This window comes from Chironomus tepperi, unplaced genomic scaffold (assembly GCF_022539635.2).
Source record: "Chironomus tepperi strain 1889 unplaced genomic scaffold, CSIRO-AGI_Ctep_v1 contig_58, whole genome shotgun sequence".
NCBI classification, from domain to species: domain Eukaryota; kingdom Metazoa; phylum Arthropoda; class Insecta; order Diptera; family Chironomidae; genus Chironomus; species Chironomus tepperi.
This window is the reverse complement of record NW_027226180.1, coordinates 318,148-331,772: the sequence shown is the minus strand read 5'-3', so window position 1 is coordinate 331,772 and position 13,625 is coordinate 318,148. Positions and strand designations below refer to the sequence as shown.

At 37.5% G+C, this 13,625-nt stretch overlaps 4 protein-coding genes and 1 long non-coding RNA gene across 5 annotated transcripts; 4 read left to right on the top strand and 1 right to left on the bottom strand.

Moving 5' to 3' along the window:
• Positions 1-23: 23 nt before the first annotated feature.
• Positions 24-5,621, top strand: LOC139100353 (regulator of hypoxia-inducible factor 1-like). Its single transcript, XM_070652971.1, has 9 exons — positions 24-417; positions 1,567-1,954; positions 2,295-2,675; positions 2,874-3,084; positions 3,548-3,564; positions 4,218-4,394; positions 4,749-4,881; positions 5,016-5,351; positions 5,412-5,621. The coding sequence occupies exons 1-9, from the start codon at positions 225-227 to the stop codon at positions 5,529-5,531; spliced, it is 1,956 nt and encodes a 651-aa protein (XP_070509072.1). The 5' UTR covers positions 24-224; the 3' UTR covers positions 5,532-5,621.
• Positions 5,622-6,110: 489 nt separating this feature from the next.
• Positions 6,111-7,386, top strand: LOC139100143 (uncharacterized). Its single transcript, XM_070652746.1, has 4 exons — positions 6,111-6,217; positions 6,276-6,549; positions 6,672-6,823; positions 6,947-7,386. The coding sequence occupies exons 1-4, from the start codon at positions 6,202-6,204 to the stop codon at positions 7,099-7,101; spliced, it is 597 nt and encodes a 198-aa protein (XP_070508847.1). The 5' UTR covers positions 6,111-6,201; the 3' UTR covers positions 7,102-7,386.
• Positions 7,387-8,421: 1,035 nt separating this feature from the next.
• LOC139100149 (mucin-2-like) lies at positions 8,422-10,170 on the top strand. Its single transcript, XM_070652754.1, has 4 exons — positions 8,422-8,525; positions 8,589-8,832; positions 9,026-9,180; positions 9,237-10,170. The coding sequence occupies exons 1-4, from the start codon at positions 8,510-8,512 to the stop codon at positions 9,668-9,670; spliced, it is 849 nt and encodes a 282-aa protein (XP_070508855.1). The 5' UTR covers positions 8,422-8,509; the 3' UTR covers positions 9,671-10,170.
• LOC139100150 (uncharacterized) lies at positions 8,516-10,983 on the bottom strand. The gene is made up of 2 exons (XR_011545407.1): positions 10,474-10,983; positions 8,516-9,937 (listed from the first exon to the last, which is right to left on the bottom strand). It is a non-coding gene; the product is annotated as an uncharacterized lncRNA (long non-coding RNA).
• A 656-nt stretch (positions 10,984-11,639) lies between these two features.
• On the top strand, positions 11,640-13,508 carry LOC139100194 (uncharacterized). Its single transcript, XM_070652799.1, has 4 exons — positions 11,640-11,749; positions 11,814-12,057; positions 12,112-12,269; positions 12,334-13,508. Exons 1-4 carry the CDS (start codon positions 11,734-11,736, stop codon positions 12,786-12,788), a joined length of 873 nt encoding a protein of 290 aa, XP_070508900.1. The 5' UTR covers positions 11,640-11,733; the 3' UTR covers positions 12,789-13,508.
• The last annotated feature ends 117 nt before the right edge of the window (positions 13,509-13,625 follow it).

Here is a 13,625-nt window from a genome sequence, read left to right as displayed (position 1 = left end):
AGTTGCAAACCTCCCGCGTTCCTACTATGCAGTGTACTTTTTCATTCCATCCGACCTTGAACAATTTTACTTCATATGTTAAATAAAAGTTAAATAAGCATTTCTTGTGGCCAGTAAAAAAAAAAGAAAACAATCAAAATATTCTGAAACTCTCGTGGAACTAAAAGTGAATTATTTTAGAACCAAAAATCAGTCTCAATTCATCATCGCAGCCGGCATACGACATGTTGATAGCTGTGCCAAAGATTCTACTCATATTGAGTGTCCTTAACATTTGTGCTGCAAATCAGGATTTAGAATTTGTTAAGAAATTATCAATGATTAATGAAATTGTGCGTGAAAATGAAGGTCAGTGCTACAAAGACCTGAAGCAGATCTTAAATTTTGTAATGCTGGACGACTTTAACGCTATTATGAGTAAGTAGTCGTTGTTGTTGTTGTTGTTTCAATGATGATGACAAGTTGTTAATTGACGTCAAGTGGAAAAATTCTTTTTTTTTTGATGAGTAAGGTATTAGAAATTGTCAAGTGACCTCTGGAGTTGGTAGTGGAGTTGCGCCTTGCAACTTGGATGCACCCCTGCTGTTTTCCCTTGCGCACTTCTGTTTCCCATTGCTCTTGGGTTTCCCCATGCTGTTCGGTTTCCCCATGCTGTTCGGTTTCCCCATGCTGTTCGGTTTCCCCATGCTGTTCTGTTTCCTCTTGCTGTTCGGTTTCCCCATGCTGTTCGGCTTCCCCATGCTGTTCGGTTTCCCCATGTTGTTCGGTTTCCCCTTGCTGTTCGGTTTCCCCATGCTGTTCGGTTTCCCCATGCTGTTCGGTTTCCCCATGCTGTTCGGTTTCCCCATGCTGTTCGGTTTCCCCTTGCTGTTCGGTTTCCCCATGCTGTTCGGTTTCCCCATGCTGTTCGGTTTCCCCTTGCTCTTCGGTTTTCCCATGCTCTTCGGTTTCCCCATGCTGTTCGGTTTCCCCTTGCTCTTCGGTTTCCTCTTGCTGTTCGGTTTCCCCATGCACTTCGGTTTTCCCATGCTGTTCGGTTTCCCCTTGATCTTCGGTTTCCCCTTGCTGTTCGGTTTCCCCTTGCTCTTCGGTTTTCCCATGCACTTCTGTTTCCCCTTGCTGTTCCGTTTCCCCTTGCGCTCTTCGGTTTCCCCATGCTGTTCGGTTTCCCCTTGCTCTTCGGTTTCCCCTTGCTGTTCGATTTCCCCATGCTGTTCGGTTTCCCCATGCTGTTCGGTTTTCCCATGCTGTTCGATTTCCCCATGCTGTTCGGTTTCCCCTTGCTCTTCGGTTTCCCCATGCTGTTCGGTTTCCCCATGCTGTTCGATTTTCCCATGCTGTTCGGTTTCCCCATGCTGTTCGGTTTCCCCTTGCTCTTCGGTTTCATTAAGAATCACCGACATCACTTATGACCATCACATAGTAACCACACAGTAAAATATTGACAATTTCAATTTATTGTCCAATTTTAAAGTCTATCTAACTGGATGACTAAATATTTCACGATCAAGTCTAAATCAATAAAAAGTCAATGCATGCTAATCTGTTTCTATCAATCCACAATAGTGTTTAATTCATGGTCAACATTTTCATCAAATTACACATACGGAAACTCCTATGACTTTGGAAACTATGACAATTGTTTGGAACTTAAAGTTGATGACGTCATCGCCACACAGTATTGTCTCGTGCAGTTTTACTACAATTCATCGGAAAATGTTAAAAAAGTGGAACCAAAGCAGTCGTATTTGAATCGTGGATGGAAGAGACTTGATGAGAGATTTGGAGGGGCTGTATGCTTGCCGGAAAGTTGTGGAAGTGATGATGTGAAGAGGATATTGAAGAAGTTGTTTGGTGTGAGTGGATTAGTACTGGCTGAGGATTATAGTCAGGATGGATATTGTAAAAAGGCTAGTCAAGTCACGGGATGGACAAAATTTGAAATATTTAATTGGTAAGTTTTAAATTTTTTTAATTTTTTTAATTTTTTTTTAAATTTTTTTAAGTTTTTAATTTTTTTAAATTTTTTAACTTTTTTAATTTTTTTCAAATTTTTCATTTTTTTCCATTCTAAATTTTTTTAAATATTTTAAATTTTTTTTAAATTTTTTCTAATTTTTTTTTGAATTTTTCAATTTTTATTAACTTTTCCAATTATTTTTTTGAAATTTTAAATTTTTTTTAAATTTTATTTTTTTTTCAAATTTTTAAATTTCTTAAAACTCTCAATTTTTTTAAATTTTGTCAATATTCTTTACATTTTTATTTATTTTTTTATTTTTAATTTTTTCCAGTATCTCAACAATATTCTTCATATTCCTAGCAGCATCCTCAACATTCCTATACAGTTCAACACCCAAAGACGCCTCAACATTTACAAAAATAATTTCAACATTTTCAATTAAAGAAAATTTTAAAGAATTTACAAATTTAACACCGGAAAAAGGTTCAATAACCTGCCTAAATGGCATCAGAGCAATCTCAATATTCCTCATCATGTTTTACCATTTTGTGTCACTTCGGATCAACTTCGCATTCCGAGATGGACAGAATCTGTCAGAATTGGGCGATCGGTTCCTTGTGAGATCTACTGGATCTCTGTCTATAGCTGTTGATGCATTCTTTGTGATGAGTGGAGCATTGGTGTCTAAATCGGTGACAAGGCAGCTTGACACGTGAGTTGTGGTTGCCCATGCCTTTCCGCATGCCCTTCCGCATGCCTTTCTCCATTCCCTTTCGCATGCTCTTCCGCATGCACATTTGCATGCCAACCCGCATGCCCTTCCGGATGCCCTTCTGCATGTCCTTTCTAGTCTTACCTAGGTCGCCCCTAATTATCTAAAAATCCATAAAATTCTCCAATGTATTCACAGTGGACGCCTAAACATCTGGAAGCTCTACATCCAACGGTACTTCCGAATAACACCGACAGTTGCAATTACGATCATGAATATAATTGCAATTTCTAATTTTTTCTACCGAATGGTTCCTTATACATTTGAAAACAATATGGGAACATCATGTGAACAGCATTGGTGGGAGGCACTGCTTCATATTCAAGTGTACACAAATCCTAGGGATATTGTAAGTATTGAGGAAGATTTGGGCACTTGAATGGTCTTGGAAAGTACATGGTGAGGAAATGGCACTTGACTAGAGTGACTCCGACCATATTCCAGAGTCAAGTCACTCTGAGAATGGATATGGCGAGGAAATGGCTGAAAATCCGGTTTCTGGTTGACTTGACTCTGGAATGGAGCCAGAGTCAAGCTAGTCAGGGACCATTTGCTCACCTTGTACTTTCCAGGAACACAAGTTGGTTAATTGATCCAACGTACAGCACCAGACTGGTGTGACTCTGACATCAAGTCAGTCTATTGAAATCCACCATCAAGTCATGGCCACATCGGCTTATTTGCCGGATTCATGATTGATAAACCATTCGATTGACTGCATGGTTGACCAATTTTGTGGTATTTGGGTCAATTAATCGTTTAATATTCAATATTTAAATGACATTTATGAATTCTTCTTTTTTTCACTGCAGTGTGTGATTCATTCATGGTAAGTCACAGACTGTGGAAATGTCGAAGATGGCTGTTATTTTTATTTTCAAAAATATAAATGACCGTTTAATTTTGAATTTAAATTGACCGTTATAAAACTTCCTCCTTCGTTTTATTATTAAGAAAACCAAAAATTTGTTATGAAATTCATTATTTCTTAAACTTTGAATCATATTTAGGTCGTGTAATTACAAATCAAGCTTCATGTGACAGTTTAAATCGAAAATTTACAGATTTTTACATAGATTTTTATAACGGTTAAAATTAATTTAAAATTTCGACTCCCTTCGACGTTTTTTGAATCCTTCGACATTCAGTGTCGAAGGATTTCGATGCTCAGATTTCCACAGTCTGGTAAGTCATTGATATTTTGTTAATTTTTGGTACTGCGAGAGGCATGTCAGACTCAACGGGGGTTTTGATTGACTGAAGAACATTAAAATCACAAAGAAGTGATTTAGCGTCATCAAAATAGCTACTGCGGACTAATAAGAGTATGGAATTTGTTACTGCGAACCTCAGAGCAGCTCAGAGTCTATACAGTCCTCAATCTACAAATCTACGTCGTACACTGACCTCAAGCAGTTATGCATATTGAGAATACATTCTGTACACAACCAAATAATTAATTATTACTCTATTCCCATCCAGGTATCTCTCAGCTGACTTCCAATTGTTTCTGATTGCACCATTTTTGATCATCATGGCTTACAAATTTCCATGCAAAAAGTTGATCAGTTTAAACTTTTTGATACTTTTGTCAGCATTTATCATCTATAGATTCTATTTAATAATTAACCAGAGTATTACTGTTGAAGACATTACTGTGTAAGTATCTAATGCAATGGTGGACAATCTGTGTGCCGCTGTACACTAATGTGCTGCCATAAAATAAATAGGAAATGCCATGTCGTGTACGATTCCGTTGAGGCTTACTACCAAGGTGTGCCGTGAAAATTGAAAGGTTGTCCATCGTTGAACTAATGACTTGTCCTTAGGACTAAGTCAAGGCTCAGTTCCTGGGTCAGACACCTAACAGGCAAAGCGACCACTTTAAGGTACCCTAGCGACCTTTTTTACCTTAAGAGTCCGCTATATTTCTGTTTGGGTTGAATGCTCACATAATTGTCTGAGCCTATAATCCTCCATTTTTATTGTTGACTTATTTGTTTAATTTTTTAGATTTCGTGACATATTTGGTGAAACAGAAGCATCATTTTACTATCCTACACATGTAAGAGGACTTCCGTTCCTAATTGGAATGCTTCTAGGCTATTTATTGAAGGATGACCAGTTTACAATTGTAAATCAAAAGGTAAATTTGTTCCAATTGTTGCTCCGGCTTGATACCAGGTTCATGACTAGACATACCGTCGACTAGCCTCAGTCTGTTTCTAACAAATTTGGTTTATTTTAATACATTTTGTAATCAATTTTCCCTAATTTCAGACAACAATCCTCATCTGCAGATCTCTCCTGACATTTACAATTATATTCTTCCTGATCTACCCGATCCCACTCGAGCCACTCAGTCCACTAATATCACATAAATTTGAAGTGTTCCTGCTGATTTTTGGTCACTTTTTCTGGTCAATTGGAATCTCAATTCTCATATTTTCATGTCATTATGGCCACTGTGGCTTTATTAATCAATTCTTGTCGAGTCGAGTTTGGACACCGATTGCCAAAATGGGATTGAGCTTCTATTTAATATCAGCTGGAATTCAGTTTATGATTGCATCGTTCAGGAAGGAACCACAGAGTATAGCCAATGAATTTAGTTTGGTAAGTGCCAGTTGGAACTGATTTAAATTTGGATTTTGACCAATTTTTTGACATTTTTAGATTCTTCAGTTCCTGATTGAGCTACCTTTTATTGTACCAATAGTGATGGTATCGTACTTTGTTATAGAAGTTCCATTCATCAAAATTGGACGAATTATTACGGATAAAATTTTTAAATGACACCAGTTTGTGCATTTTAATGCTGTGTAAATTATGTGATGGATATATAAAATTTAAGGTTATGAATAAAGTTTAATTAATTTTCATTGAATAAGGAAATTGCTTGGTCTTCGAGTCTTTAGTCTTTTATTCTTCTTCGGGTGTCTTCGGGTGTTTTCGGGTCTTCTTCGGGTGTCTTCGGGTCTGCTTCGGGTCTCTTCGGGTCTCTTCGTGTCTCTTCGAGTCTTTTTGGGTCTTCTTTGGGTCTTCAGGTCTACTTTGGGTCTCTTCGATTCTTCTTCGGATATCTTCGGTTCTTCGGAGAAGTCAACATACTTCATTCGTCATCAACTTTAATAAAATCAAATTAAATTCCATTTTTTCCCAAGAATCGTTCAACACTGTCGTAGTAAGTAAGCCTATCTACGTGAAAAACATGTGTTTCTCCAACATGATAAGTATGTATGCGTTTTGGTATTTTTAGCTCATTTTTCATTGAGGAATTTTTTGATACCACAAAAAAACAATGAAACTGTTAATTAATGGCAGATGATTGATTAGATAAATCATTTAAAAATCATGTACTATAAAAGGAATGTAAAAAAAATTGCGAAACTCAGTGAAGGACTGTGGTTGATTTTCAGCAGTATACAACTAATTTAATAAGAATAAAATATTTTAAAAAATTCTAATGAAAAATTGCCTTTGTGAGTTTATTTTTGAGGTTATGTCTTAAAATTATTATAAACTCATGTCTTTTTTTAGTCGCAGCCCTTCTGTTGGGCTCCATCGTTGCATTTGCATCAGCACAAAGTGAATCATTTGATTATATCGATTCACAAGGTCGGTGCTGGCGTTGCACATCTTCATCATGCTCATCATGTCCAGCAACATTACTTCCTAGACCTGATGAGGGTGTAATACCTGACAACCCTAATGATCCACCCCAACGTTTTCCTACTGATAGACTTTGTGCACCACCAAACCAAACTGATTGTGATGCAAATCCTGGTGCAAGATTTCCAACACCGGACATAAAGTGAGGGTTATGGGGTTTAAATAGTGTAAAGGGACTGTTGACTTATTACGTAACCGCGTTACATAATGCGTGAACGACCCCAAAAATTGAATAGAAATTTACAAAACTGATTCTCTTTATAGCCTGTTCTGGGACTGCGGAGACAACTTTAGAGTCGTAAGACGCTGCGAGTGTGACAAAGGATTTGATGCAAGCCAAGGATTTTGCGTACATGCGGAGGATATGAGACATATTGGATGTAACAATTACATGGAAACAAATATCACCAAATGTGGTAAGCAGTTTTGAGTTATATTTGTAATTAGTCAGGTTCTACGGGAAGCCATATACCAAAGGCCATGGCTACTTGCTTTTAAGACCTCCTTCAAAACCAAATAAATAAAATATTTAATTACAGATGCAGGCAACGGCGATGATAACAACAATGTTCCACCAACAGATCCAACAACACCAGCACCATGTCTATGCATTCCATTCTGGCCATGTAGATGTAATCCATGTTGGCACATGCCATGTCGCAGTTGCAGTGGCTGTCGAATGATGATGGGATAAATTCTTATAAGCACATCCTAACAGGCATTGAAGTAGTGGTATTTCTGAAACCTGAAGGCATGTAACTTGCCTGTTAGGGACATACATTCATCCACAACAAAAAAAAAGATTCAAAAAAATCACAAATGAAAATCATAATAAAAAAAATTGTAAAAAAAAAAAGCTTAGCATGTAAAATTAACATTGTACTTTTTAATAAAATGGTCGATGTAAAGTCACAAATCAATAGTTTAAGAGAATAAAGATTACAACAAAAAATAATAAAATAATAATTAAAATACATAAGGAATGTTTTGATCAAAAATATTTATTTTCATTAATTTTTCATTTATTTCGAATGTTAAAATATCAGGATAATCACACTTACTTATCGACTGTTTGACAACGGTCAGCCACTCCAATGCACAGCACTGTGCTTACCGAACCTTCATTTAAATTCAACATGTACAGTACTCTACTCTTGGAGTGTCTGAGTTACGTATGGTAACACATGGTACAAATGGCCGAAAGTCAAATCCAAATCAGCATGTCTCTGGATTCAGGTCAAATTCAATGAATCTGGTCTCAAGTCAGAGGCCAGTTTCTTAAATTACCCGGTATATTCTATCCTACCCGTATGGTCAGAGCTATCCTTGGTTACTTCATCTTCCCCAATCCTAGGTACCATTAGGTTGAAGTTGTATGTAGTTGTGTGTAGGGTTGTTGTGATATTCTAAAATAGCCCATGGATCTTTATGTAGCGTAAAGTAAGAATTTGATAAGGCAGGATATTAAATGTAGGTTAATAAACCAACCCATGTGACACGCCATGATCTTTCCGAGAGAATTGAGTATGAATTTTGAGCTTAGTCAAAAACTAAACTTTTACTGCATTTTATGAAAGGGGTCGTTGATTTATTACGTAACGATCTTAGGAAGGGAGAGGGCATTTGGGTTAGGCTTGACTATTATGGAGCAGGAAGGGGAGGGTGTCTATTAATTCAAGTTTAAGAGCTAGCTGTCTATGTTCTGAGTATATTGCACCTGCATATTCCCTACGTCACACAAATTGGTCACTTTTGTATCAATTAAATTTCCGATTTCCGCATTCGATGTCATGTAAAGTCCAATTAACTTCCTACATTGTTCATTTTTGCAAGATAAATTCCTCAAAAAATACGACACAAAAAAACATCAAAACTTCCGCTTCGCACATTTCTGCAATCAGACTCAAAAACCTGTGTTTAACAAAATATTTCGCAATTAGTGCGTATTGATAAAGAAAAAAAAAATCATGCGTTGGTCTGTATATAAAGAGCAACAATATCAATTTATACTTTAGTGAAGGATAACCGTCACTTTTTGTGTGATGTCAAGTGACGAGTAAAAAGGTACAAAAGAACTAAATTTGTGGCTTAATTAAAATATAATGAAAGAGATTTTAAGTAAGTTTTTAAATTTTATTCAAATTTATTGGATATCCTCAAATAATTTATGCTTACTTTCAGTCGCAACCCTCCTTCTGGGTTGTCTAATCACGGTCTCATCCGCACAACTTGGATTGTTTGAATTTCATGACTCTTATGGACGTTGTTGGCGCTGTTCACCTGGATCATCATGTGTAAGATGCTCTACAGTCATTGTGCCATTTGTGAGTGGTCCACCAGGTGAATGGGATAGGACATGCTCACAACCATCAGCTGCTATTTGTGCAGCTAATCCTGGTGTTAAATTTCCACATGTTGATATTGGGTGAGTCTTAAGTCCTCAATTCTCAATCCTCAATCCTCAGTTCCTTCAGTCCCTTCAGTCCCCTCAGTCCCCTCAGTCCCTTCAGTCCCCTTAGTCCCTTCAGTCCCTTCAGTCCCCTAAGTCCCTTCAGTCCCTTCAGTCCCCTAAGTCCCCTCAGTTCCTCATTAATCACACAATATCCTTTCTATTTTAGCTTCTATTGGGTATGTGCCGAAGAAGGCATAATTATTGAGGCTCCATGCTTTTGCGATCATGTATTTGATATGAGAGAGCAAGTCTGTGTGAAAATTGAAGACCTGAGAACCATAGCATGTAATACATATGCAAACTCAGAACCACATGACTGTGGTAAGTACCAATTGCTGTTCCTTTATATTAGCTATTCAACTACTTTCTATTTCCAGCAACCGAAGGTGACCGTCCACCTCCATCGACCCTCGAACCAGGTGAACCAACATCAGATCCAGGAGTATCAGTGCCAACTGCACCAGTAGAAACGACACCAGGAACAACTCCTGCATTCCCAACAATACCAACTGCTCCAAATGATCCAGATGCAACACCAACTCCGGCCCCACCAACACCAGTGCCAACACCAGCTCCACCAACAGAAGCTCCACCGACTCCTGCACCACCAACTGATCCACCTGTAACACTCCCAACAGTAACAACAGAAATTGGAGGTCCAGGTGCAACACAACCTGGAAACAATACAACAGTTGGATGGAATACAACACCAGCACCATGTGTCTGTGTGGTTTGGTGGCCATGCTGGTGTAATCCATGCTGGAATATGCCATGCCACAGTTGTAATGGATGTGTTGGTATGATGGGATAGATGTTGGAAGCTACAACGACATCCTTCACCGTAATGAACATCAGTCATCACAAATGGAACAGCCAGGGTCCATAGACATCCAAAAGACATGACATTATAGTGAAAATTGTGGTCATTTTTATAGAAATTCCAATAATCTTGTGTCTTTTGGATCTGGAATCAAGGTTGAAGCCTGAATAGCTTCAATACCTGATATTATCTCAATTAATAAGCTTAACTTGTGAAGTCATTGCAGACCAGAACCATTTAATGCCGTCATGACTTAAGCTTGTGAACCAAAGAGTAAAGTAAAGAAAAAAAGTTCAGTAACATAAAGTACAACAGACGTTAAAGTCGTCAAAAAATATTTTAATTTCTCAATTGATAAGCTTTAAGGATTAGTTTAAGGATTGGTGATGGGAATTTGTTAAAGGAAATAATTTTTTTTGGTGATGGAAATGATTAAGAATGGCAAAAAATAAGGAAAAATAAAGTTGAGGATTGACTTTTTCATCTTTGAATGGTTTTGTGTCTAATTTTATGAAGTTGGGTAATCGACCTGAAATCCGTAACCATGCTAGCATTGCAGCAGAGTCAGGTCCGGCCGAATCTATGCAGCATTTGGACCAAGAAGGGTCATATCGTTCAGTTATCAGATTTTAGATCGATTAACCGACTTGTGCTACTTAAACGGACTGGAATTGGGTTTGTCTGAACAGGTCTGACTGTGATACACCTCAGCATCTTATATGACACACTAGTGAGCCGCGGAACACAGTTTGGACAATACTCCCTTAGTCATATCCATCTAATACTACACTTACCTTCTATATTATGTCCCAGAAGGCATAGTTGGCAGGACTCGAATAAGGATGCACATCAATTAGAGTCCGGACTCTCTTTGGGAAACGACCGGACTCCCAAAGTCCTGCCATATCTTCCGGAAGGCACAATGTGTCGAAATATCTAAATATTCGGGCTTAAACCAGCATTACTCTGGGATCAGATGATATCCAGTCTCAATTCAGAGTCAAGTCAGCCTGTAGCTGTATTTTCGGTCAATTTCACATTGTTACCTTTCCAGCTATGCCTTTCAACTCCATAATCTGTTTCTAAATTCCTTTTCACACTCGCACCAACTCAATAGAATAGAACATAATGTAGGGTTTGCTTATAGCAACGGCACTGCGATCGATGATCTGTTGTACCATCCAAAATTCTCTACAAAATGCCTTGATATCCTTAATGAAGCCAACAATGTCCAACCAACCTTCTACCTCCTCTAATAATCCTTCACTTCACCAAACCTTCACACTGAATGACTCCAAACTGTTAAAAATCAATTTATTTTATTTATGAGTTTTTAATACTTCTGCTAACCTAGTTAAATATGTCAACAACTTAATGTTCTAGCAAGCACAGAAATTGACTTTCCTTGTCATGACAAAAGTTAACAACTTGATCAACTTGAACAATTTAAAATTGTTCCTTGAAATATTCTTAAATTTGTAATTTTTGCAATGGTTGGTAAATTTGATGAATAATTTGAGAATTTGGGGAAGGATTGAGGATGACCGGGTGAAGGGTGAGGTTTCACATGGCACTCAGATGCACTTGGCAAGGGGTAAAAATGCACTTGGCAAGGGGTAACGACGCACTTGGCATGGGGTAAGGATGCATTTGGCAAGGGGTAAATATGCACTTGGCAAGGGGTAAATACGCACTTGGCATGGCACTCAGATGCACTTGGCATGGGGTAAATATGCACTTGGCATGGGGTAAGGATGGACTTGGACATGGGGTAAGGATGCACTTGGCATGGGGTAAATATGCACTTGCTGGTTCCTAACCTCAAAATTTCGAACATATCAGCCATTGTTAATTTGTTAATTGCTAATTGCTACATAAAGTATAGATAAGAATCAAAAGACATTGCAATTTGCACGTGCAATTGATAAAATTTGATATAAAAGACGAAATGAAAAAGTTTTGAAATTTAGTGAAGGATAGCCGTCACTTTTGTGTGATGTTAAGTGACGTGTAGACGACATTTTTTTGGATTTTTGTGGCACATTTATAATAAAATGAAAGAAACTTTGTGTAGGTCAAGTCCAAAAATTGCAATAAAATTGTTAAAAATTAAATTTTTTATGCTTAATTCCAGTAAGAATATTGATTTTGGGATGTCTTGCTGCATATGTAACATGTGATCGAGGATTATTTGAATTTCTTGATTCCTATGGACGTTGTTGGCGTTGCTTACCTGGAAGATCATGTGTAAGATGTGCTGACATACAGGCACATCCACCTGTTGTAGGTCCTCCTCCTTGGGATAGAAGTTGCCCATTTCCGGGTAATGAGACATGTGCTGAAAATCCAGGAGTTAAATTTCCATCATTAGACATAAGGTACGATTCAGTCACATTCAGACTCAAAGTTATTAATAATTTAATTATTTCCAGGTTCTATTACATCTGTGCAGATGAGGGTATTACTTTAGTTCCATGCTTCTGCGACACGATTTTTGATTATGAATCACAATCCTGCGTTTATGCAGACACTATATCCAGATTATCATGTGAAGCGGGAAGATATGAATGTACTGAAATGTGGGAATGTGGTAAGATCCAATTCATATTAATCCTCAATAATAATGCTAAATAAAATTATACAAAAAATTTTAGGAACCAATCTTACCCCACCATGTTCATCATCAACACCACCGCCACCAGAACCAACTCCACCAACACCACCATCACCTATTCCAACAGTCGGAACCTCTACTTTTATTCCAACAGTTAGCAACGAAAGTACAACAGCAAGTATGACTACAACAACTTCTACGACCCCTACAGTACAAAATGTTACCACAACGACATCATCAACAACAACGACAACTCCTCCAGACAACGGAATCACAACCACAACCACACCTCCAACTCCTACCCCGCCACCACCTCCAACAATAACAACAGAAGCTGGTGGTCCAGGTGCAACACATCCTGGAAATAATCCAGTTGTTCCACCGGATGCAACACCAGCGCCATGTGTCTGTGTTGTTTGGTGGCCATGCTGGTGTAATCCATGCTGGAATATGCCATGTCATAGCTGTAATGGATGTGTTGGTATGATGGGATAGAACAGCCACAAAATAACAAAATAATCGAAATTTCCTTCACCGAAATAACATCAATCATCACAAATGGTAAAGTCCTGGAGGGCACATGGGCTGACTTGATGGCTTAAAACTTGTATTTTTCATGATATGAGAGCTATTGTCAGGTAATGTGCTCTTCTGGCAGTCCAAAAAGCATGACATTATGACAGTTACCTGGACAGCACACATGGGTATTGCCGATATGAGGCTATACTGCCCTGACGGCATCCTGACGACTGATTTTGACCAATTTTTATGGTAAAAAATGCAGTTTGTCGCATTATGTCGCTGAATTTCTACTCCAATTATTAATGGAACTGCTATAATCTTGTGTTTTTTGGACATCAAATCAGAGTTGGAATCACAACAACATTCAACTTTGGATTATATCAAATATATATAAGCTCTACTTGTGAATGCGTTTTGAATTTTACAAAATTGTAAAAATTCTGTAAAAATTCCTGTAAATTTGAATTAATTTCTGTTAAAAAACGCAGTCATGACTTGAGCTTTTATTTTAAAAAAAAGAATAAAGTAATTGAAAAAAGTTCAGTAAAAATAGAGTACAAGGGACATAATGGTTGTGCCTTTATTAAGTTAGAATTAATTTTTTTTTTATGGTGACGGAACTTAATTAATTATGGTGGTGGGATTGCATATTTTCCAAAAAAAAATAAATGTTTAATTAAACATAAAACAAAATGACTTTTTCAATGTTTTTTGATGTTTTAAATTTTCTTCAGTGTTTTCAGACTTATCTTTATGTTTTTTGAATGTTTTTTGATGTTTTTAAAGTGTTTTTTAGTGTTTTTCAATGTT